This window comes from Danio rerio, chromosome 11, assembly GCF_049306965.1.
Source record: "Danio rerio strain Tuebingen ecotype United States chromosome 11, GRCz12tu, whole genome shotgun sequence".
Lineage (NCBI taxonomy): Eukaryota > Metazoa > Chordata > Actinopteri > Cypriniformes > Danionidae > Danio > Danio rerio.
The window spans coordinates 5,645,033-5,668,662 of NC_133186.1; the positions used below are offsets into that span (position 1 = coordinate 5,645,033).

A 23,630-nucleotide genomic window follows, 5' to 3' on the forward strand; every position below is an offset into this window, starting at 1 on the left:
AATTGGGTTAACGAGGCAGGACAGAGTAATTGGGCAAGTTATTTGGGAAAAAATAGCTTAAAGGGGCTAATAATTAAAAATGTTTTTAAAAAAATTAAAAACTGCTTTTATTCTAGCCAAAATAAAACAAAGAAGACTTTCTGCAAAAGAAAAAATATTATCAGACACACTGTAAAAAATTTCCTTTCTCTGTTAAACATCATTTGGGAAATAATTAAAAATGAAAAAACAAATCAATGGAGGGCTAATAATTCTGACTTCAACTGTATATTTTTATATATAAAGCATCTTTTATAGAGATTTTATGTTGTTCTATTTAAAAGAAGTTCTGTTTAATCATGAGTTATTATAAAATATACTAATTAATTAAATTATTTCATGAGCATATAGGCTATAATTACCATTCAATTATACAATTGCTTCAAAATGAATTAATAATAAATTAAAAAGATAAACAATTTGAATTATGACCACACATAAAGCTGGCACCTATATTAATACTAAGAACTTGCTCATAACAATATGGTTTTAGCTGAAATATAAAGTCTAATAAAAGGAAAATGAGATCATATAATCATCTCACAATGAAAATGAGCGTCAATTGTATTTCTCATGAATTTCCCATGTAATATCACCGCTGAAACTGTTCACGCTTCTAACCTCATCCATCTCTGCTGCAAGTCCCCATAACACACACAAGATGGCGGTATATAACATCTGCGCCACCATCCACTGCTTGTGCTGCATTAGGGCGCATGTGCGGAGTCGTGACCGCGCACTTGTGTGAGACGTTTGAAAGTTCTCGCCGGTGATTAGCACAGCACTGCAACCTACAGCTAACGGTAAGGCCCTTCACACGCCTTTCTATTTTCACTATTCATATATCGACTTTCTATTATTTACCGTGCATTTGTTAACAGTTAGTCCCAGAAAGAAATGGTTTGAATGATAACACACGCCGCGCGCGCTATTAAAGTAAGCTCGACAGTTAGCTGTGAACTAAACACACACTGACGGATTACTTTAATAACGTTGCTACATTTTTCAATCTTATTTAAACTAAGTAAATCAAATGTCGACATTAATTAAGCCTTATTTATGTTAGTAACATGGCTTATTTTACGCTGAAATAATGGATTGTCACTAGCAATATGATGACTAACTTAGCAGTATGCTAGCTACTTTAGCACGTGAATCATGGCCGAGTTTCTGTAATACAACTAACGTTTTCTCAAAAATGTGTAATATTTGAGTCATAAAACAGCTGACTAAGCCTCACGCGTTATTTTGTTGTGTTTATTCATTTATACAAGGGAAGTATCTGCCAGGCCTTGATAGTAAGCTTAAGTCACAGCAGGCCAAGCGTGTGTTACTAACTGTCAAAAGTATATAAGTTATAGAGAATGTATTAACTGTTTTGCTAACGTTATCTAGTTACGATATACGTTTAATAAATGTTTATCGCTTAGAGTTTAATAAAGGTGCTGAATGCGTTCATTGAATACACACGCATGTTCTCTCCGACACAATTATGCGATTTCATTCAACAGTAATGTGTGAAATGTAAACGTAATAAAGAGTATGCAGACTGCTTGCTGTTGTTGAAACTTTTCTGTAAATTGAAGTTTGTTGTAATTATGCATCGGGTTTTATACATGTTTGTATTACTGCAGCAATCATGGAGCTCAATGATGGAAATCTCCAAACCCTTACCGAGTACTTGCAGAAAACACTAAGCGCTGATCCAGCTGTGAGGAGGCCAGGTAACATTTACATATCAGAAAACTATTTCATTTTCTCTGGACTTCTGATTTTTTTTTTTTTGATATTCATGCATACGTACACTTGCAAGGATGTATATATATATATGTGAGCAATTCCAGCGTTATGGATGTGATATTTGCAATAAAAACTCCATACATTAATTCATATAGAAAGTTGAAACAAAATTGAAACATTGGTATAAATTTTCCAAAACAACTGACCATAGAGTTAATGGACCAGAAAAAATCAATCTGTAACCATGTTTTGTACTTTAAATGAGAAAAGTAAACATGCGTTATGGATGTGATGGAAAAAAGTCTGCAGGTTTACAGTATACAACATACTTTGTGGAAATTCTGGAAATTAAACTGCACAACCCAAAAGAAATATTGATAATTAACAGGATAAAATGTGTCTCTCTAGAACAAAAATGATTGACTTTTTATTTTATTTGTCATTTTTCCATTTATAAGGAAAAAGTGTCGTTACGGATGTGACATCTCTCCGTTATGGATGTGACAGATGTGAAATTTCCGTTCGTGTGACTTTGGAAAATCAAGTATAATAGTTTGAAAACATTGACACAGAAATTGTGTATTTCTAAAGTGCTGTTAAATACAAGAAAACACAAACATAGAATTGGTTTCCATATTTTGGTGAAATCTTTCAATGTAAGATTGACTTTTGCATGGAATTGCTCATATGGAAGTCACAATTATTCGCCCCTCTTTGAATTTTTTTTTTTATATTTCCCAAATGATGTTTAACAGAGCAAGGATTTTCACAGTATGTCTGATAAGACTTTCTCCAGAAGATAAAATATTATTTGTTTTATTTTGGCTAGAATAAAATCAGTCTTTAATTTTTTTTAAAACATTAAGGACAAAATTATTAGCCCTTTTAAGCACTTTTTTTTCGATAGTTTACAGAACAAACTATCGTTATACAATAACTTGCCTAATTACCCTAACCTGCCTAGTCAACCTAATTAACCTAGTTAAGCTTTTAAATGTCACTTTAAGCTGTATAGAAGTGTCTTGAAAAATATTTAGCCAAATATTATTTACTGTCTTCATGGCAAAGATAAAATAATCAGTTATTAGAAATCTGTTAAGTAGAAATTGGGGAGTAAAAAAAAAAAACAGCGGGGCTAATAATTCTTGCTTCAACTGTATAAGTATGTATGTATGTGTGTATATATATATATATATATATATATATATATATATATATATATATATATATATATATAGTATACATTTAATTCGGTTCAGTCAGATTTCTGTGTGGTTCTCTGCATCAAATTAAATTTACAAAAGTGATTTCATATTAATCAGATGAATGTGATAATCTAAAAGTGTCTTTTATTCTTTGAAATGACTTCCATGTCAAATTGTGATAGTAATAGTTCATTTTTAACACATTTTTGAAATATCAGACTTTATTCTGTTTCCGTCAGTCCTGTCGCTAGGGTTGGGTATCAGGGTTTTAACGGACAGTACTTTAACGGTTCTCTGACCGGTATTTTTTTGTTGTGTTTTATGAAAGAAAAAAACAAATCAAACAATTAACAACACTTCTTGTTTTATTATTACGTTTTTAACATAATACTAATGCTAAACCAATAATTGTAAAACAAATAAAAAAAAATTCCTGTAAAAGAATGTTCAATGGTTTGAAGGAAACTGACTCTGTTTTTCTACAATTCTTCTGGATAAAAATCAACATGTTTGCCTTTTCTGGCAGAAGTCGAGATCTTTCTTGCTGTCAGCAGTGCTGTCTGCAGTTCAAAATACCCTCTTTGAGCATCAAAAATGCAGTTAAATGAGATTGTTTATGATTTTTCATTAACACATTCACATAAATGAGTTAAGTGTTTTGGGAGTTAACTGTGTTTTTAATACAGCTTTGGAGCATCTTGCAATGTAAAAATAAGCAGTTTTTTTAAATATAATTTCTTAAAAAGCATTAAGTTTATTACTAGGCTATTCATAGGCTATATTTATAAATACAGCTGATGCAAAAGCATTTTTAATGTTAAAGATTTATTTAGGCTACTGCAGGAAAAAACAACTGGTTGCAACAGACATTGTTGCTGTCCACTTGTGAAATACAACCTGTTTGGTTCACTCCGCAAACTTAGGAGCTGTGTGTGCGCGAGTCTGTCGCAAGCTATGTGTGTGTGCTTTGCATGAGCCTCCTGAGTGTGCCCGCACAGCTGAGAACTGTGAAGACTTTTATATTTGCCTCGCTCATCAGAAACACCAGCATTTCCCATGTGAGATTACCAACTTTGCATACAAATATCAAATATTGTAAATTTTAAAAAGTTGGTCAGTTAATTATGCTACTGTAAGTACTGTTTATACAGCAATAATTCTCCAGTACCAATAGCAGCACCGTTAACGTCAGAGCTTATTAATACTTCTGTATTTTATAATGTAGCACCAAAACCGAGTTTTAGGACCCATGCCTACCTGTCATATTTACGATAAATTTAACATAAATACTTCTTTAAGGCTATGACTCAGAGGAAGTGACATTTTATTTGAAGGATAGAAGCTGGCAGTGATCAAGCATCAAAGCATGCATGCTAACTTCTGTCACTGAATTGTATGTAGTGTAAATGTACGTTTCTGGTAGAATGCCCTATGTAGGAAAGAATAAATGATCATGCAAAATTAATTGCATGGCAATAAAATCTGAATGTCTTTCACGCCAGTATTAATTATTGAGCCCTGATTTATGTCATACCTGGTATTAAATGATAAAATGTTCTTATTGTCTTCATCAGCCGAGAAGTTTCTGGAGTCGGTGGAGGGAAACCAGAACTATCCCATTTTACTGCTCGCAGTACTGGAAAAGTCCCAGAATGAGGTCATCCGTGTGTGTTCAGCCGTCACTTTCAAGAACTACATCAAGAGGAACTGGCGCATAGTTAGTGTCCTGTTCAATATGACTAAAGCTGTCTGATGTGAAGCGTAGATGCTTCCTTCATTGATTTATTCGCTTTATTTGAATCTATCAATTGTTTGTTATTTTATCTTTAGGTTGAGGATGAACCCAACAAAATCTCTGATCCTGATCGGACTGCTATTAAGGCCAACATTGTAAATTTGATGTTGACCAGCCCGGAGCAAATCCAAAAACAGGTACCCATTCAGATAACAAACACAATACAGGAAATAGAATAAATGAACTTTTTGTCTTCAGTAATCTTCTGTCATGTGGATTGAGGTCTTCTGCTATAATTGTCATTACAGAGGTTTTAACAAACATTTTTAGATTCACTTTGATCAATGTTTCTCAAAAAGGAGGCCTGGAGCTTTATACACACAATATTACCACTAGGAATTCTCCTAAATGGCAGTGAAAAATTAAATTGTAGTGTCTTAATCTGTTTACAAAGCTGTTGAGACGACACATTTTAATAAGGAATAGAAAGAAGTCTTCAGCTTGGGACAAGAACTAGTGGTGACAAAAAAAAAGACTTGTTGTTTTCTTGCACCAGCTGCATCTGGTCACCCAAACAGATGATGACCAATGTCTGAAACTGAAGTCTATAGGGTATAAGCCGAATCATGCTAATAGGACTTTTAATTTGCCAGTAATCTGGGTTAAGCTCTTCTGCCGAACTGTATGCCAATGCAAAAACCGCCGCATTTAGGGTCAGTTTTCTTTAAAAATCAGCGTTCTCCACTAGCTGAGTGATATCCGATATAAAGTGGGTTTCAGATTGTACAAGAAGCACTGCATTAAATGACATTTTCCCCTGCCATGTCTTTATAATATGAGTATTTATTTTACCCCAGTATATTCAATGGAGCTTGTGCGTGTAAACGGCTTTTTGTCTCGTTTTACGCTTGAGCAACTAAATGAATGCCAAAGTTTATTTAACTGAATGTATTTTAATTACATTACAACATCAATGCTGTAAAAGGAACCGTATAAAATGGAAAAAAAAGTTCACAATAATAGGTCACCGGAAGTTTAAAAGTATGGGAAAAACACTAGCTCGGCATATACCCTATTCTGCGCCTGCGAGAGAGGATTTACCTTTCCTTGCCTGCAGGTGGCAGCAGTCTGTTGTCATTCCACAATGGGAACTTGTACACTGTAGCACTTGTAACAACACAGAAAGCATCATTTACATACCATTTTCGCAGTACTTTGTCGATGACTACAGGGATTTACTTGTGCAAATACATCTGATGATCCTTATCATTTGCAAATATTTAAGAAATGGAAAATTGATGTTTTAGGGTAGTTTGTTAATTGGGTCTTAGTGACATGAGAGTCCTCATCAATACTTCTCAGCTTTGCTGATTTAGGAGTTTGATTTTAGTGCTCAATAGCTTTGTGAAATAATCTGTGAAAAATCAAAAAGTCATGTATCATTAGTTGTCCTCAGCAAACTTCCAAGGTAGTGTTTAGACACAAAGCTTTGCTAATGTAAAATTGACTATTGTTATTTAAAAATTGTGGTTTTACTATTGAAAATAGTTGATTTATCTGGCCTTGAAGATTAAGTGTCTCCAGCAAGAGGGCTGGCAAACACCTCATTAGTGTTTACTGTGCCTTAGATATGTGTTTTTCTCTGTGCAGCTGAGTGACGCTATCAGCATTATCGGGCGGGAAGACTTCCCTTTGAAATGGCCAGATCTCTTGACTGAGATGGTGAACCGTTTTCAGAGTGGAGACTTCCACATCATTAATGGTGTTCTTCGCACGGCACATTCCCTTTTTAAACGGTATGTGAGGTTCATTTGAATAAAATCAATGCAGTGTTGCTGTTCTTTTGATTGCGATTATCATTTAGTTGATGTACCATTTTTGTTCTATACTTGATCTAAAGTTTAGTTTCATGACTTTTAAGAACTGTCTGTGTTGTCTTTCAGATACCGGCATGAGTTTAAGTCTAATGAGCTGTGGTCAGAGATCAAGCTGGTACTGGACACGTTTGCACAGCCTCTTACTGAACTTTTTAAGGTGATGTCAAAAAGTCATTGTCCGTCTTGATTTGAAACGTTATTAGTCATTACCTTATAATTCATCGTTTTAAACTGTGGTTTGCTTGTTTTTCTTTTAGGCTACAATTGAATTGTGTCAAACACATGCAACAGATATCAACGCCTTGAAAGTGCTCTTCTCTTCTCTAACACTTATTTCAAAACTTTTCTACAGCCTTAACTTCCAGGTAAATTTCTACTCTCTCATCTCATGCCAGCATTGTAGCTTTAGTGTAGTTTTTGTCTTCATCAGGAGTTTTCTAACTTGGTCCTGGAGGGCCAGTGTCCTCCAGATTTTAGCTCCAACTTGCATCAACACACTTGCAATGTTTCTAGAAAGCCTAGTTAATCTGTGGTCACACTGGACTTTTCTCCCCATAGTCTTCCATTCATAAACGCGAATACTTCAGACCGGAAACATAAGCTCATGCGAAAAGTTTTGCAATTTGCTGCATTGCGAAGTTCAAGCTTATAAGCTTGATTAGCTAGCCCAGGTTTGTCTGATTCGAGTTGGAACTAAACTTTGCAGGACACTCACTCTCCAGTGATGAGTTTGAGAACCCCTGGTAAATAAGAATGCATTATGATCAATGTAATTAAGTCACTGAAAATAAATACAAATGAGAGAATATTTGCAAAGTTTTCACTACATTAAAACTTTCTTCATGAATTTTTTTGTTAAGGTAAACTAAGTGATTTTTTTTCCCTCATAGCACGGTGTGTAAATCTGAATGTGATAGATTTTTTTTTTTTGAACAGTTCAGTAAAAAAGTTCATTTGTATTAAGTTGCATTTTAAAGCACTTTTTAACCCACAGTAATTGAAGCAACCTGCAGTCTTGGTTTGACACAAAACTGACTGTTTTTGTTTTTTGTAACTGGGTTAATGTATTTTATTAAATTATCTGAGTTAACTAAATCCAGTGATTCATTTGTAAAATCACTTTTTTCGTTATCAATTACCAATTTGTGTAAATGATTGAATTCATTTCTAATCTGGGGACACCTATTGCCATATTCAAGACTGGTTTATACTTCTGTGTCTAGTGATTGTCTTGACCCATGGGTCCTGCCTTGCGCATAGCCATGCTTTAATGCTTCTGCGTGATGTGTGTTGCTCTGCAATAACACTTCCGAAACACTAGCTGGCAGTAGATTTTTATGTTCCTCTGTGTCGCGTTTTTTATGCTAATGTTGTTTTTTCTGAACACTTACTTAATGTACAAGCAGTTTAAACTCGCTCATTTAGAGGCAGAAAACCGATAGATGTGCAGCTTCAATCATAAGGTACACACAAAACAAAAGTTTCAATCTGGAGCTCCTTCACGGGGACTCAACACTTATAAACAATCGCTCTAAGCTCGCAGCTCTCAGCACCGCACCACACCCTCAGTGCTACTAGCCAACCAATCACAAAGCCTGCGCTATGCATTGTTGCAACGTGTAGTTACAATTTTTTTGAGAGCTGCGGGTCACCTTCAGCGTCGACCATAGCGAGGGCTTGTGTGACAGCACAAAGGCTGCGCTGCACCATACAAGTGTGCTTGACACAGAAGTATAAATCAGCCATTAGTGTCAATATTGTCCATGACAGGCTGCAATGAACCAGTAGATCCAATTAAAAACACTCAGCAATAAATGAATTATTATTATCATGGAAAAAAAGGAGAGTGTAGTAGACGCACTATTGTCTATTTGTCCTGCTAACAGTTTGATTTTTCACTTTTCCAGGATCTCCCTGAGTTCTTTGAGGATAACATGGAGACTTGGATGACAAATTTTCACAACTTGTTGACCCTGGACAACAAGCTGTTGCAAACAGATGTGAGATACTGCTCACAAAAACTCCCAAAAATTCTCTATCTTTGAATTCAGTTTACCATTTAGTTTTATTTATTATTTTTTGCTTTAGGATGAGGAGGAGGCTGGTCTGCTGGAGCTGTTGAAGTCTCAAATCTGTGATAACGCAGCACTTTATGCTCAAAAATATGATGAAGAGTTCCAGCCCTACTTGCCTCGCTTTGTTACAGCTATTTGGAATCTGCTGGTCACAACTGGTCAAGAGGTCAAATATGATTTGGTAAGTAGATTGCCTTTAGTTTCCATGTATTGATGTAGGTTTTTAAAAAAGACTATTTTGTGACAGTTTTGTTGGATTAATTGTGTCCGGGAACATTGCTTTTGTAGCTTGTGAGCAATGCAATCCAGTTTTTGGCATCTGTGTGTGAGCGACCACACTATAAGCATCTCTTTGAGGACCAGAATGTTCTCACCAGCATCTGTGAGAAGGTCATCGTACCCAACATGGAGTTCAGAAGTAGGTGCTGATTTATACATCTTGTATTTCAGTTATTAAACAGAAACCAGCTGAAGAAGTGGTACAGGGAGTTCTGACATGTAACTTGTATGTGAACAGGTGCAGATGAAGAGGCTTTTGAAGATAACTCAGAGGAGTACATCATCAGAGATCTTGAAGGCTCAGGTTTGTTGACACTTCTCTGTATTGTTCAGACGCTTGGTTTTTGTGATGTTTGTACTGAATGGTCTCTTCTGTTCTCAAAGACATCGACACAAGACGCAGAGCAGCCTGTGATTTGGTGCGAGGCCTTTGTAAGTTTTTCGAGGGCCCGGTGACGGGTATCTTCTCTGGATATGTGAACTCAATGTTGGCAGAGTACGCCAAAAACCCTGGTGTGAACTGGAAGCACAAAGATGCCGCCATCTACTTGGTTACATCTCTAGCATCCAAAGCTCAGACACAAAAGGTGAGATGGTCTTTGTTGATGATAACTCCGTAAGCAGAGTACTGATTTCGTTTCACTTTACTATGAACTCTTTCAACTCTTTAAATGAACTCATTTTAAAGCATTTTTAAATATATTTATTATCTATTTTAATGTTAACATAAATCTGCAGTAAGAAAATGATTAAACTAAATCTCAATTTTTACACCAAAAAAAAACATTTTTATTTAGTCCTTTGAATTATTGGCCACGTAACTGGGAGCAGTTTTAGTTATACAGTAGGTGACCATCCAAAAGACATGTTGCCATTGTCTGTAATACTGCTGCATAAATCCAGCCCAATGCAGTCACATTTTGCTTATGCATAATTTCCACAAGGGGGCGTAAAATGGCTTTGACACCCAATGCTCAGCAATGCATGGAATTGACATTTACACTCACAAATAAAGATTGAATTATGAAATAAATTACTGGCAATAATAATCATTTGTTGTTTATTGATGACTGTCAGTATTGTGACCACATTCATTTAGTATATTCAAATGCAACATTTGGGATTTAAATTGAATAATTCTCTGATATTTCAATAGGTTTACATTTTAGTATTCTCTCTCCCTTAAATAATTGTGATGAATGGAATATGTTTGTTTTTCATAATTGCTCTTTGTAATTGGCTTTTTTACATTCAGAGCTTGTTCATCCTGAATAATTCTTTAATAAAATCTAATATTTTTAAGATGAAAGAACTGTCGTACAGAGATTTAAATTATTAAGCAAAAGCCTAGAAACTGTACTACTTTGCATTTTAATGAGAATTAAAGATGTAAATGGACACCAGAGGAAATGGAAAAATATCAGCCAAGATTTGTTTTGGAATCGGATTGTGACCCCTGGAATCAGATTAGATTGTGAGGTCGCTATTGATTCTAACCAATTATACTTCTAAATAAGTTAAATGTAGTGACCATTCTGCTTTAACAATAAAAGAAAACACAGGATGAAGTCCACATGCTTCAGCTAAAGCAAATGATGGTTATTTATGTACGAGTTAATATATTTCTCTCCTCATTTCACTTTTATTTGGACCTTTTCTTACAGAATGAGTTTTTGCAGGCTCTCTTGCAGATGGTTGTAATATGATCATAGTTGGCCCATTTTTTTTTATTGGCCATTTATTGAAGTACTTTTTGATATTGACTAAAGTCAGGGCACGAAGGTCAGATATGGTCAAATTTCTCTGAATATCGCAGAGAACAATATTTACAGAGTTTCCAATTTTAAAGACTGTTTCCAAACAGAGTTAAGATGCAGTTTAACCTTCCAGGGTATGCTTGAGGCTTTTTATGCTCACTTTTTTGTTAGAGACCTTAAAAAGTAAGATTTTTGGTCAATAAGCTCTAAGTTTTAGGTCTTCTCGGATTAAATTTATGCTTCTCTTTTGCAGCATGGAATAACACAAGCAAATGAGCTGGTGAACCTGTCAGAGTTCTTTTTAAACCATATTCTCATAGATCTGAAATCCCCTAACGGTAATTGACTTTTCTCATTTAATGCTTGAATGTTTATTATTATTATTATAGTATTAGCTGAAACAGCAATGTTGTTTCTGTCCCTCAGTGAACGAGTTTCCAGTTTTAAAATCAGACGCCATCAAGTATGTTATGACCTTCAGAAGTCAAGTAAGCATTTTATTTTCAGTCCAAATATGCTTTATTATAGCACTAGTGGTTTAGTGTTTGTAACTGTGTGGCTTTTGCTTTGTTCTCCAGCTTCCTAAAGAGCAGCTGTTGCAGGCCGTTCCTCTACTCGTGTCCCACCTGCAGGCGGAGAGCATTGTTCAGCACACCTATGCTGCACATGCACTTGAGAGACTCTTCACCATGAGAGGAGGCAACAACACCACCCTGTGAGTTCACTCAGTACAAACAACTGAACGGTCATTTGCCTAAAATTCTAAATAAAATAGCAAATAAAACTGAATTTTGTGTTTCAGCATCACCCCGACTGAAATGGCACCCTTCACAGAACAGTTACTCAACCATTTGTTTAAAGCTTTAGCAATTCCTGGATCATCTGAGAACGAGTACATTATGAAAGGTAATGATCATCTCTTCCACTGTTGGACGAGTTCAAGCAGCAAGGCCAAAATCAAGCTGTCAGACTAGTGGCCACACAGCTCTGCTGTAAAACCTTCTCTCAACACACAACTCAGTGCAATGGCTTGTAACACTTTATTTTGATGGTCCATTTGAGAATTAGTGGACTGTCTGCTTAATATCTGTTGATACTGTTCCTTCTGAAGACATTTAACTGACTATAAGAAACTTTGCAAGTACATGACAACTTACACTAACCCCAACCCCAACTCATACTTACAGTCTAATGAGAACTAGTTGGCATGTAGATGCAATGTAACTAAATTCAACAAACGGACCATCAAAATAAAGTGTGAACCAACGGCTTCATTCCTCAAGCAGTTTCTACTAGCATAATGTCTATCATGGAAAATGTTAGCATTTCGTATAATTTAATAAATCTGTTATATTCTACTTTATAGATTGCAATGCAACTGCATTTTGTTGCATTGTACTTGTACATGTGTAATGACAATAAAGTTGAATCTAATCTTTTTGTGTTTCAGCACATTTCTAAGCATAATAGTTTTAATAACTCATTTCTAATAACTGATTTATTTCATCTTTGTCATGATGACAGTAAATAATAATTTACTAGATATTTTTCAAGACACTTCTGTACAGCTTAAAGTGACATTTAAAGGCTTAACTGGTTTAATTAGCTTAACTAGGTAGGTTAGGGTAATTAGGAAAGTTATTGTATATCGATGGTTTGTTCTGTCGACTATCGAAAAAAATAGCTTAAAGGGGCTAATAATTCTGTCCTAAAATTGTTTTTTTTTTAAATCAAAAACTGCTTTTATTCTAGCCGAAATAAAACAAATAAGACTTTCTCCAGAAGAAAAAATATTGTCAGACATACTGTGAAAATTTCTAGCTCTGTTAAACATAATTTGGGAAATATTAAAAAAAGAAAAAAAATCAAAAGGGGGCTAATAATTCTGACTTCAACTGTATAACTTCTCAATTTTTTTAGAAGTAATATCCAATTGTAAATCACTTCATTTAGACAACTTTAAAAGTGATTTTTTATTTTATTATTTATTTTTATTATCTTTTATTGTACAGGACTGGACATTAATTGGATTAGGAGGTGATTTATTGGATAACAACAGTAAAGTGAAAATCTGGAATCGGAAGGTGCAAAAAAAATCTAATATTTATACTTTTGCACCTTCAGATTCAAGATTCTCAAATAGAACAATGTTTGAAGAACATAAAACATACTAGCTTAACAACATAAAATGGAAAGGCTTTTTATTCAGCCTTCAGATGCTTTATAAATCTCAACGTCAAAAGTGACCCATGCTACTGGTTTTGTTACCCAGGTCACAAATGGTAATCAGACTCCACATTGGATCAGTCTGGTGTCAGTCATTTTCCGCTGTCTGCTTGAGCTGAATTCATTATTGATAAAGACACGTGTCTTTATCATCATCATGTTGATGTTATCTGTTAGACCAGGGGTCACCAAACTTGTTCCTGGAGGGCCGGTGTCCTGCAGATTTTAGCTACAACCCTAATCACTCCAACCCTAATCAAACACACCTGAACAAGCTAATCAAGGTCTTACAAGGTATACTTGAAACAACCAGGCAGGTTGTGTTAAGACAAGTTGGAGCTAAACCCTGCGGGGACACCAGCCCTCCAGGACCGTGATTGGTGACCCCTGTGTTAGACGGATATAACAATATGTGTAATGAGCTGCAGTGCTGACCATCAGCTCTGGTAAACTCTTGTTCATGATGTCTCTTCAAGCCCTAGCTGGTCTTCTTTGACCCAAGGTTTTTGGTTGGCAGAAAAAAACAAGCATTGGCCTCAAGGAAGCCATGATGAGGCTTGATTGAGCTCTAGAAGTGATGGTGGAAAACACAACTGGTCATGGCATGCATGCTTTAGGCCCAAAAGTGGAAATGCAGTTAAACTTTAAATTTTACTTGGTTTTAATAAATCTTTTATCAATATTTTGTTCAAATTAATAGTCTTTTTCACTCCTTGACCTTTTCTGTTTGTCTCCTCCGCAGCCATCATGAGGAGTTTCTCCCTCTTGCAGGAAGCCATCGTGCCCTACATTCCCACTCTCATTGGCCAACTCACACACAAGCTCCTCCTCGTCAGCAAGGTCAGCTAATCAATAAAGACAGTTCAAGAGTTGTCCAGTCATGTGATCCTCGTCTCAGTCTATGACATTGGAATCACTGGCAGGACATACAGAAATATCCGTCCAGTATAGGGGGCATTTCCCAAGAAGTAGGACTTGATCCTAAAGGCAGGACGGAACATCTGTTTCACACACAGCTCACTGAATAAAATTTGTAACTTAAAAGGTTTAAATCCAATAAATGTTCATTAAAACTTTTTTCATAAGAGGATGATTCAAACAGCCACCAATTACTGCTCTTTCCGTTTGTAGGTACAGTATTGTTCTAGATATGCTTTTCTTTTTGTCTACAGAATCCCAGTAAACCACATTTCAACCATTACCTGTTTGAGTCGCTGTGCCTGTCCATCAGGATCACCTGCAAGGCCAATCCAGACACCGTGAGCAGCTTTGAAGAAGCCCTGTTTCCTGTGTTTACAGAGATCCTCCAGAATGACGTGCAGGGTATGGTGCTGGTATAAAGTTCTTACACTCCTTCTTTCCTCTAGGGGTTTCTAATTATTTAAAAACTATGAAACACTACTTGAATTTGACTTTGTCACTACACTAACTGCAAAAAAACGTACATATGACAAATTAATTTGTTATCTGCCAGTGTGCTAAGATAATTAGCCCAAGTAGTTTTTCTTATTTCAAATAATCTTACAAAAGATAAAGAAAAAAAGCCTTAATTATTATAGTAACACCTATTCTAAAAAAATCTATTTAGTCTGATTATCTTAACTAGCTTAATAACTTTTTAAATTTTACATTTTACTTTTTTTTTTCTCTCTCTCTTTTTGAAAGTTTTTAACTAGTTACTGAACAGGAGAATTCCTCTTAATTAGTGACTTGTCAATGTATATTTTGTTTTAAATTAAACCAAAGCATTTAAACATAAAACAAGATTGTGTAAACCAAATCAGGATCACGCATGCATGCATATTGTCCACAATTTATTTGATTTAAATTAAAATATGACCGTAGTTACATGGCAAAAATATTTTTTGTTGCTTTTTAAAATATACTGAAACTTGTTGCCACAAAACATGACAAAGTCTTGTCACAAACAAATATGAAGTGTGATTTGAGCTTTTTTATGGGCAAACTTAAAACAACTTACTACAGCTAAAATAAAAATATGTGTGATTAAACCTTTTTAATATGGCATTATTACAGCTAAAATTTAATCTTAAAAATACAAGCCTGGCTTGACTATATCTCTGTATTTTAATTGAGCTAAATTTGCAGTTAAAATACCTTTAACCTTTTAGGGGCAGACTGAAATGCTCAGGCCAGTCCCTTGGAGCACAGAGCCTATTAGCCACCTCTGTACACACTCCTCTCTGGTTGAGGAAATGCTTTCCTCTCCACTACAGCCATCTCAGTCCCCAGTGAAATAGTTTTTCATCAGCAGGGGACATTGTAAAATGTGCGAAGATCTCAGCCCGTGTCAGAAAACATGGATATTCTGATATTTCTTTAAAAAAATAAAAATGTAAAATCCCAGCACAGTAAAAGTTTTAGTTTGTTTATATTAAAGAGGCTTTAGTTTGTGTTATTCACTTTTTTTGTTTGGATATCGTTTTAAAATTCTAATTTAGTTTGTTATTGCAGAAAATATTTTACTTTGAGAAAATGTTCAGTATTTAAGAAACAATAAATAAAAATTCAAGAAAGCATTTAAGAAAAAGCATTTAAGTGCATTTAGGGGGGGAAAAAATCTTTTTCACCTTAAATTAGTATCAAATGATTTTGTTAAAAAAAAAAGTCATGACTAAATTGTGAATTGCACTGTAAGGTGAATTGGTACATCCCTATAAAACAATTATAATAATCTTACACAATCTGATCTTGCATAGTATTGTGTTTTTTAAACCAGATCAATAAGACCTTTCAGCTAGAAACAAGATTGTATCTCCTGACTGGATAAGATAGGATATCTGGATGGATGGATGGATTGATTGATTGATTGATTGATTGATTGATTGATTGATTGATTGATTGATTGATTTTGAGGGCCCTTTCTTTAAGCCATGTTTTAATGATCCTTGTGTGTTCTGGCCGGGCAGAGTTCGTGCCGTATGTCTTCCAGGTGATGTCTCTACTTCTGGAGATCCACAGCAACTCAATCCCCTCCTCCTACATGGCTCTGTTTCCTCATCTCCTGCAGCCTGTGCTGTGGGAGCGTACAGGAAACATCCCTCCGCTTGTGCGTCTGCTGCAGGCCTACCTGGAGAAAGGAGCTGCCGCCATCGCCAACACAGCCTCTGACAAGATAGTGAGTAGACAAGCAGCCATAATGCAGAGGACCTCTTCTCAAATCATTCCCATTATAATAATCATAATATTTTTTTCCCAGCCTGGTCTTCTTGGAGTGTTTCAGAAACTCATCGCATCCAAAGCTAATGACCATCAAGGCTTTTATCTGCTCAACAGTATAGTGGAGCACATGCCTGCGTAAGTGACGTTACGAGGACACCAGAATAAAAATGCTGACGTATCTTGGCTATACTCATTTTTGTTTTTGTGCAGGGAAGCGATCACGCAGTATAGGAAACAGATCTTTATTCTGCTCTTCCAGAGGCTTCAGAGCTCCAAGACCACGAAATTCGTTAAAAGTAAGCGATTTGTCAGTTCTTGTCATAGTTTGATTCTCTCTGTTTTTAGGCTATCTGATTTTTGTGTGTGTAATCTCTAAATATATGTACACAAACCACTGGAAATGACTGAGAATTAGGAAACTTACATGCCAGACCATTAAGTGACTCTGATTATCCTACAGAGATGCACAAAAAATGCTGAAGACTAGGAGCATACACATTTGTCCATCTTCTTTTTATATATAGGCTTTTTTTTAAACATTTAGGCATCTTAATGTAATGTCCATGGCGTGATTTATGTATGCACTAATTTTATATTAGAGCTGCACAATTTTGGCTAAAATGAGAATCGTAATTTTTTTTGCTTAAAATATCACGATTCTCTCACAATTCTGTAGATGTAAAATAACGCTTAATATGCGATTTCTGTTTTTTCTCAAACATATGGTAAAACAACAATAATAATATTATAAGCAGGTCTATTGTTTAACTATAAATAATTATATTCTACTTATAATAATTCTGATGTTGATTTATGTTTGAGATATAAATGCAATCATTGACAACATTATTACACCATTTAATTCACTGGTAAAATCAACATTATAGGCTAGAGTAGCTACACTGACACTAAACATTTATTTTCATGCACAACTGTGTGTTCGATATGAAAGAAAAAAGTCAAATGCTTGTCGCAGTCATTACTCTATAATGCAATATGATTATTTAAATGATGTGCTCTCATTTGGTTTCATTTTCACTGCTAAGTGCTGTTCATACTTCAAGCGCGGCTCTCAAACAATCACTCTGTGCCACAAACTGAATATTATTTACAACTTTATTACCTGTTACTCACAGCATATGCAGGTTCTGTTCACTAAAGTAGACGCGCACGTCTATCATTAAGTAGGGCGCGCGCCGTCACAGTCAGCAGCTCATGTCACGTGTGATTTCCCGGCCACGAATACATCATTATATGAAGACAAAAATTACATTTTTGTGTGAATTATACCTTATAAATACAGTATGTGACGGTTTTAACATCATTTGGTCTCCATGTCGCTAAGCAACGTGTGTGAAACTATGAAAAGTCCCATAAAGCCGCCTTTGCTTCTCTCCTGAACTTGAAAATATGATTGGCAGAATCGTAGAAGTGCCGGATTAAGATTGCTAGGGCAGGGGTCACCAATGTTGGTCTAGGAGGACAGGTGTCCCTGCAGGGTTTAGCTCTAACTTGCCTCAACAGTCAAGTACACCTAGTAAGACCTTGATTAGCTTGTTCAGGTGGGTTTGATAAAGGTTGGAGCTAAAATCTGCAGGACATCGGCATCTCTAGTTTATTTAGGTCACGTGGCGGACATGGCGCTCTCTTGCTCTCGTTAACATGCTTAAATACCTGTGCTACATGACAATATAAAAGCTGTTTAAGTCCTCGTGTATGAGATTTAAGGTTTGGGACTCTGCTGAAGTCTGTTCTGAAATGAATGTGTCAGACTTGATGTCATTCACTATGGTGTTTAATGATGCGCGACTCGCATTGACAGGTGAAAATCAGATCTACACTGCAGACATGAGAACGCAGATCTGATTCATGTCGGATACATTTTCACATATGAATAAGGCCTGATTCTGATTTGAGTAAATCGCAATCCATGTGATTTGTTCTTGCTTACACGTACATGAGCCATATTCGATCTGTGCCACATGGGAGAAAAAAATCGGAATTTTATCACTTGAACAGTGCAGTGTAAATGCAACCTAAATGTACTACAATCATGTAGCGCTGCTTGCTACAACCCTTAAATACCTCTTCTAGATGGATTATATATCACGTTTAACAAATAGTGAGATTAGATCCATCGGGAGATCCTGGATGAACAGTCCGACATGCACAGCTCTCATATGGGTATGTGCTCAAAGCACGCTGCAGTGCATGCCAAAGTGTGTGTGTGTCTCTGTGTGTGTGGTCACATGATGTGCGTTTTCTCCGTTTTTCATTTCATTTCATTCTAAAATGCACTAGTGTAAACGGGGCCTTGGATGGACCCTGTGAACACTTTACAAACATGGCTTTCTACTAAAGCGACTCTCTCTTTCTCTTCCCAGGTTTCCTCGTCTTCATCAACCTTTATTCTGTGAAATATGGCGCCATTGCATTGCAGGAGATATTTGATGATATCCAGCCAAAGTATGTTCAGTTCCTGATGTGTTCTGTCCTCAGTTGATATAATCCAGAAGTACTGTCCGCAATGCATAATGCCACACACATTTGTACGTTTTTCCTATTTTTGTTTGGTTTTAGCATTTTGGTTTTATTCATTTACAGCTCACCCTTATTAGGACTCATATTGACTGTTTGTTAGTGCTCGCAGCACATCAATGCCTCAATCTGCTTGACCCTATATTAGATCTCCGTTTACAGCATACCTTTTGTTATTGTTTTTTGTTTTCTGATTGTTGCTTTTGGTCTGCATTTCAGGATGTTTGGGATGGTTGTGGAGAAGATTGTGATTCCTGAGGTGCAGAAGGTGTCAGGGCAGGTGGAGAAGAAGATCTGTGCTGTGGGAATCATCAAGATCCTCACCGAGTGTCCCGCCATGATGGACACCGAGTACACCAAACTCTGGTTAGACATGTTACTGGCTTGTTTGAAAATGAAGTGCGTCTCATGTGCTAAATATTTTACTTTAGCCAATCCCATTACCTTGCATAATTAACTCCACTGACTTCCTGTGAGGATCATGTATATACCTGAAGATGTTTTGTACATCTGTAACCATTCAAGATTAACCATTTATTCAAAATAGTTACATAAAGCAAATGAACAGCCATAAGCCGTTAGTTTGTTTTCTATTGTTAGATTCTATTGTTAGATTGTATAGATTAGTTTCTAATCTATTGGATTGTGACCCCTTTATGTCCATCAGATTGATTTTTTTTTTTTTTTACCCACCAGGTTAAACTTTGACACCTTACGACACTTAAATACATTAAAAATAAAAACGGGAAACAACTGAACATGGATGATAATGTCTGAGTGGCAGTCTGTGTCCACCAGTCTCAATAGGTGTTGTGAATATGCTTATGTTTATGTAGGTTTACTGATGTGTGCGCCTGCATGCAATGTTGTATATTTATAACCACCTTCGAGGATAAGGCCTCACAAGTCACTATTTATCTGCTGCGCTAGATATTTTGAGGCTGTAGAGTTAAACAACGATCACACACCTGTTTATTTCTTGAATGCAATGGCCAGTCAGAGGTGTTTACGTTACTTGAGGTCCACTCATTCTTCATAGGCCTCATGATTTACAGTGAATTTCTTTACTGACATTTTTATTTTGGGTTTGGGGTTTATTTTTTTGGTTTGAGTTTGAATTTACCTAATGTTAGTTGACGCAAAACTGAAAATAATATTGTTAGTTATTCATCCTCATGTTGTTTCAAACCCCCTTTATTCGTGGAATACAAATTTAGATTTTAGGTGAAATCTAAGAGCTCCCTCATCTTCTATAGACAGCAAGTGTCCAGACTCATTCATAGCAAAAAAAAAAAAAAAAAAACATCCTCAAAACATAGATATGCCTTATGTGGATCAAACTAAGACAATATTTTTGTGCGCACAGACAAAAGTGACTTCATTCAAACTCCTCCTCGCGTTCATGTGCCTTGCTTGCTCAACCTTTTTTGTGCCTGTGCTATTTAAAACAGAGGAAATCTGACATCTGGGTTACACATTAATGCATAGAGCTCATGATTATGCACAATATATTGACACTGAGGAGAAGAAACTATTCAATAAATTACTTTATGTTTTGTGCGTGCAAAAATATTCTTGTTAGGGGTGTCAGAAATTGAATTGTTCTTCCGGTGAAGCGGACAATTCAGTATCGGTTCAGTAATAATCATAACCGGTTATTATGTACTGACGTCATTTACCTCACATGTGCTCAGTCGCGAGGTAAGCGAGCGTGGGTATTTACAACACTCCTGGCGCCAGCTGTGCACAATTTCACTGCGTGTGTGATTTCTGTACAGTCTTTCATTGACATTTACATCAGAAGCCACTATTTTTCTGCGATTAAGGGAATGAAAGTACTCCATTTCTCTCTCTCTCACTGTGGCCCATTTCACCAGCCTGCGTGACTTTTCCTCTCGGCTGCTGGCGTGACTTTTTCTCCCCTCTCTTTTCTTCTCGGCTGTATGCAAAAATTTCCGGATAAAGCGCGGGAGTGGTCAGTAACTGTGGTGTAACTTTAATAGGAGTGGGCGGTCTTACAATATCACTCCTGAGTGAGCGAGCAAGCACGCGTGGTGTGTGTTTGGTGCTGTCTATGTTTGTGTATGTGTGTGAATGAGAGACAGTGTGGTGGTGCTGTGTGTCCGTGTGTGTGTTTACAGACAGCTTGTTATAGCCTCCCCCCAAAATACAACACTGTATAGAAAGCATCATCAATGCACCGAGATATCGAATTGAACTGAATCGATAACATGATAAACGTAACCGAATCGTGAGACCAGTGTAGGTTCACACCTCTAAAGCAGGTCGCACGCCAGAAGCGGCGCGCAGCGCCATGTATTTTAGAATTCTAAACATAGGTTTCTATCAGGATACACACACCGGCGCCGCAAGTCAATTCCAGAACCTTGTTGTTGTCTATGGAGGATCAGAGGGTTCTCCAATTTTTGTCTTTATGTTGGAAGATGAACAAATGTCTCAGGGCTTTGGAATGACATAAGATTGTTGCATAACCATTAAAAAATGTTGGTGAACTCTAACCTTTTAACACTGTGTAAAAGACCAAGAAAGAATAATAATATTATTTAATACTCTTTTATTTTTTAAGGGCTCCTTTGCTGCAGGCTCTGATTGGTTTATTTGAGTTGCCAGAAGATGACAGCATCCCAGATGATGAGCACTTCATTGACATCGAGGACACTCCAGGATACCAGACCGCTTTCTCCCAGCTTGCTTTTGCAGGCAAGAAAGAGCACGACCCCATCGGCGACGCCGTCAGCAATCCCAAAATCCTCCTGGCTCAGTCCTTACACAAACTCTCCACCGCCTGTCCCGGAAGAGTGAGTATCACTTCCCTTACAACATGCTCCTCACTAAATTCACAGAGAAATAGAAGCTTTTTTTTTTTTTAACCCACAATTCCCGCTTATCTCTTGAGTGTTGTCTTTTGAACAGGTTCCCTCCATGTTGAGCACCAGTCTGCCCACTGAAGCTCTTCAGTTCCTGCAGGGTTACCTTCAGGCGGCCACTGTACAGCTGGTGTAGCCACACACTCCTTTACAGACAAAAAAAAAATGGGGACCTCCGACACTCAAGACTCCCAAATTGATCTGACCCAAGAAGAGGCGAGCTGTGGACTCAACAAGAGCAGAGATGTGCTGCCCAGTGACGCGCGGCCACACAGAACGGCTTTTAGGGGTCGTTTTAATGCGTTATGGGAGTGATGGTCTCTGATCGTCTCACTGGGTGTCTAATGTTTGCTTTTTCCTTTGTGTTAGCTGGAGTCCATTCAACGTGTTCTCTTAAGTTCGGCGTCTCGTCCAATCACACATTTGGCAGTATTTTGAAATGTCGCCTTTTACAAACGTTAAACAGCACCGGGGTGTTGGCAAACATCGTGTGGCATCTTTAAAAGCATTGGAGAAATGTTTTTCTGTTCCTTTCCTGTCGTTTTGGAGAAGTTTTTACTGTATAAACGAGTTGTTCTGCAGAGGAACTGAACTCGTCTGTCTCTCGTTGCATGTCATTCATCATGTTTTGTCTTCATTACGTCTTAGTTTTGCTGCTCTAGTTGTTAATAAATAAATGAAGCACTTGTTTAAGATGGTGGTCACGTTTGTTTTGCTTCCAGATCGCGGGGGCACTTTTGATCATTTTGGAAGGGCACTTTCTATCCAAGACTAAAAAGGGCATGTGCACTGCACAGGTTGAGGCCTTTGTGTGCACGTGCCTGAGAGAGTACAAAATCATTTGTCTCTCTGTATAGTTTTACAGCCAACTGTTTGCTAGTTTCAAGCGCTGAGCTTGTACACAGAGACTAATAACAACACATACTGAATTAACTTTGACTGAGGAACCGGCTGTGCCGCTCGAAGCTGCGACACGGCACACCAGACACTGTGGCGAGGCAGAAACATAAAGTGTCCCGAATCGTCGCACCACTCAGTGCCATGCATTCCAGAACTCCAAACAACGGACTCCACCAGGGCAGACACAACGGCTACCTGCAGCGCCCAGCCGCCGACCCGAAGTGCCATCGCGTGCACCCCAACAGAAACCCACGCCCAGAACTCCGAAATGCACGGCGCCACGCAGAGAGACGCGTCTGCTGTACGACCTGCAGGCAAGTTTGTTATTTTATTTCCATGGAGAGATGCGCACATGAGGCAACACGCTCACACTTTCCAGCTGCACTTAGTTGAGATCTGAGGGAGCTTCTGTGTTCATGAGAAATGCAAACGGCTTAAGTTTAAGGTAGATGCAATAAAGTACACATGTTTGCAAACCTACGAAAAGGTATAAATAATTCTGATCAGCAATTTATGTGGAGTATATTGATCGTGTGTTGAGCCCAATGAGCCTTGCATCTAAAATAAAGCAAAGGTGTTCCTTTAGTGATTTTGCTTTGATTCACACGCTGAAAATGGCGCCCATAAAACGACAAACTAAGGATATGGGGACGCGCCTGTCAATCAATATTGGTGGGCGGGGGAACTGCACTCCTACGTCAAGTTGTGGTCGCTCTGAAAACCGCTCCAATTGGTCCATTTTTGTAGTGTTAAATTGGAAAAAAAAAGGGCCGTGTGTTTATATCACCCCAATATGACGGTCTATACACTATACATGCATGTCTGTCCAAACAGCTTGAAAAGTAGATTTTTCACCATAGGTGCCCTTTAACCCTATATAGTGCATCTGGAAAGTATTCATAGGGCTTCACTTTTTCTACATTTCTTTGTTACAGCCTTTTTCAAAAATTGATTAAATTAATTTATTTCCTCAACATTCTACAAACAATACCCCATAATGACAATGTAAAACAGTTTTTGAAATTGTTAGAAATTTATTAAAAATAAAAACGCTGAAAAATCAGATGTACATCAGTATTTACAGCCTTTGCCGTGAAACTCTAAATCGAGCTCAGGTACGTTCTGTTTCCACTGATCATTCTTGAGATGTTTCAGCAGCTTCATTGGAGTTCACCTGTGGTCAATTCA

At 37.0% G+C, this 23,630-nt stretch overlaps 1 protein-coding gene and 1 non-coding gene across 3 annotated transcripts; both read left to right on the top strand.

Moving 5' to 3' along the window:
* The first annotated feature begins 775 nt into the window (after nt 1-775).
* On the top strand, nt 776-22,235 carry cse1l (CSE1 chromosome segregation 1-like (yeast)). 2 transcript variants are annotated; one of them, NM_201450.1, is given in 25 exon segments: nt 823-842; nt 1,674-1,763; nt 4,559-4,701; nt 4,815-4,916; nt 6,370-6,515; nt 6,663-6,753; nt 6,854-6,961; nt 8,504-8,596; nt 8,685-8,852; nt 8,960-9,089; nt 9,189-9,254; nt 9,335-9,537; nt 10,961-11,045; nt 11,134-11,195; nt 11,286-11,422; nt 11,510-11,613; nt 13,676-13,773; nt 14,106-14,256; nt 15,864-16,072; nt 16,154-16,251; nt 16,327-16,412; nt 18,501-18,582; nt 18,874-19,020; nt 21,242-21,473; nt 21,589-22,235. In NM_201450.1, coding segments are annotated over 24 exon segments (2,916 nt in total). In that variant the 5' UTR covers nt 823-842; nt 1,674-1,678; the 3' UTR covers nt 21,679-22,235.
* LOC137496755 (small Cajal body-specific RNA 11) lies at nt 13,804-13,935 on the top strand. The gene has a single exon (XR_011017311.1).
* Nucleotides 22,236-23,630: the final 1,395 nt, after the last annotated feature.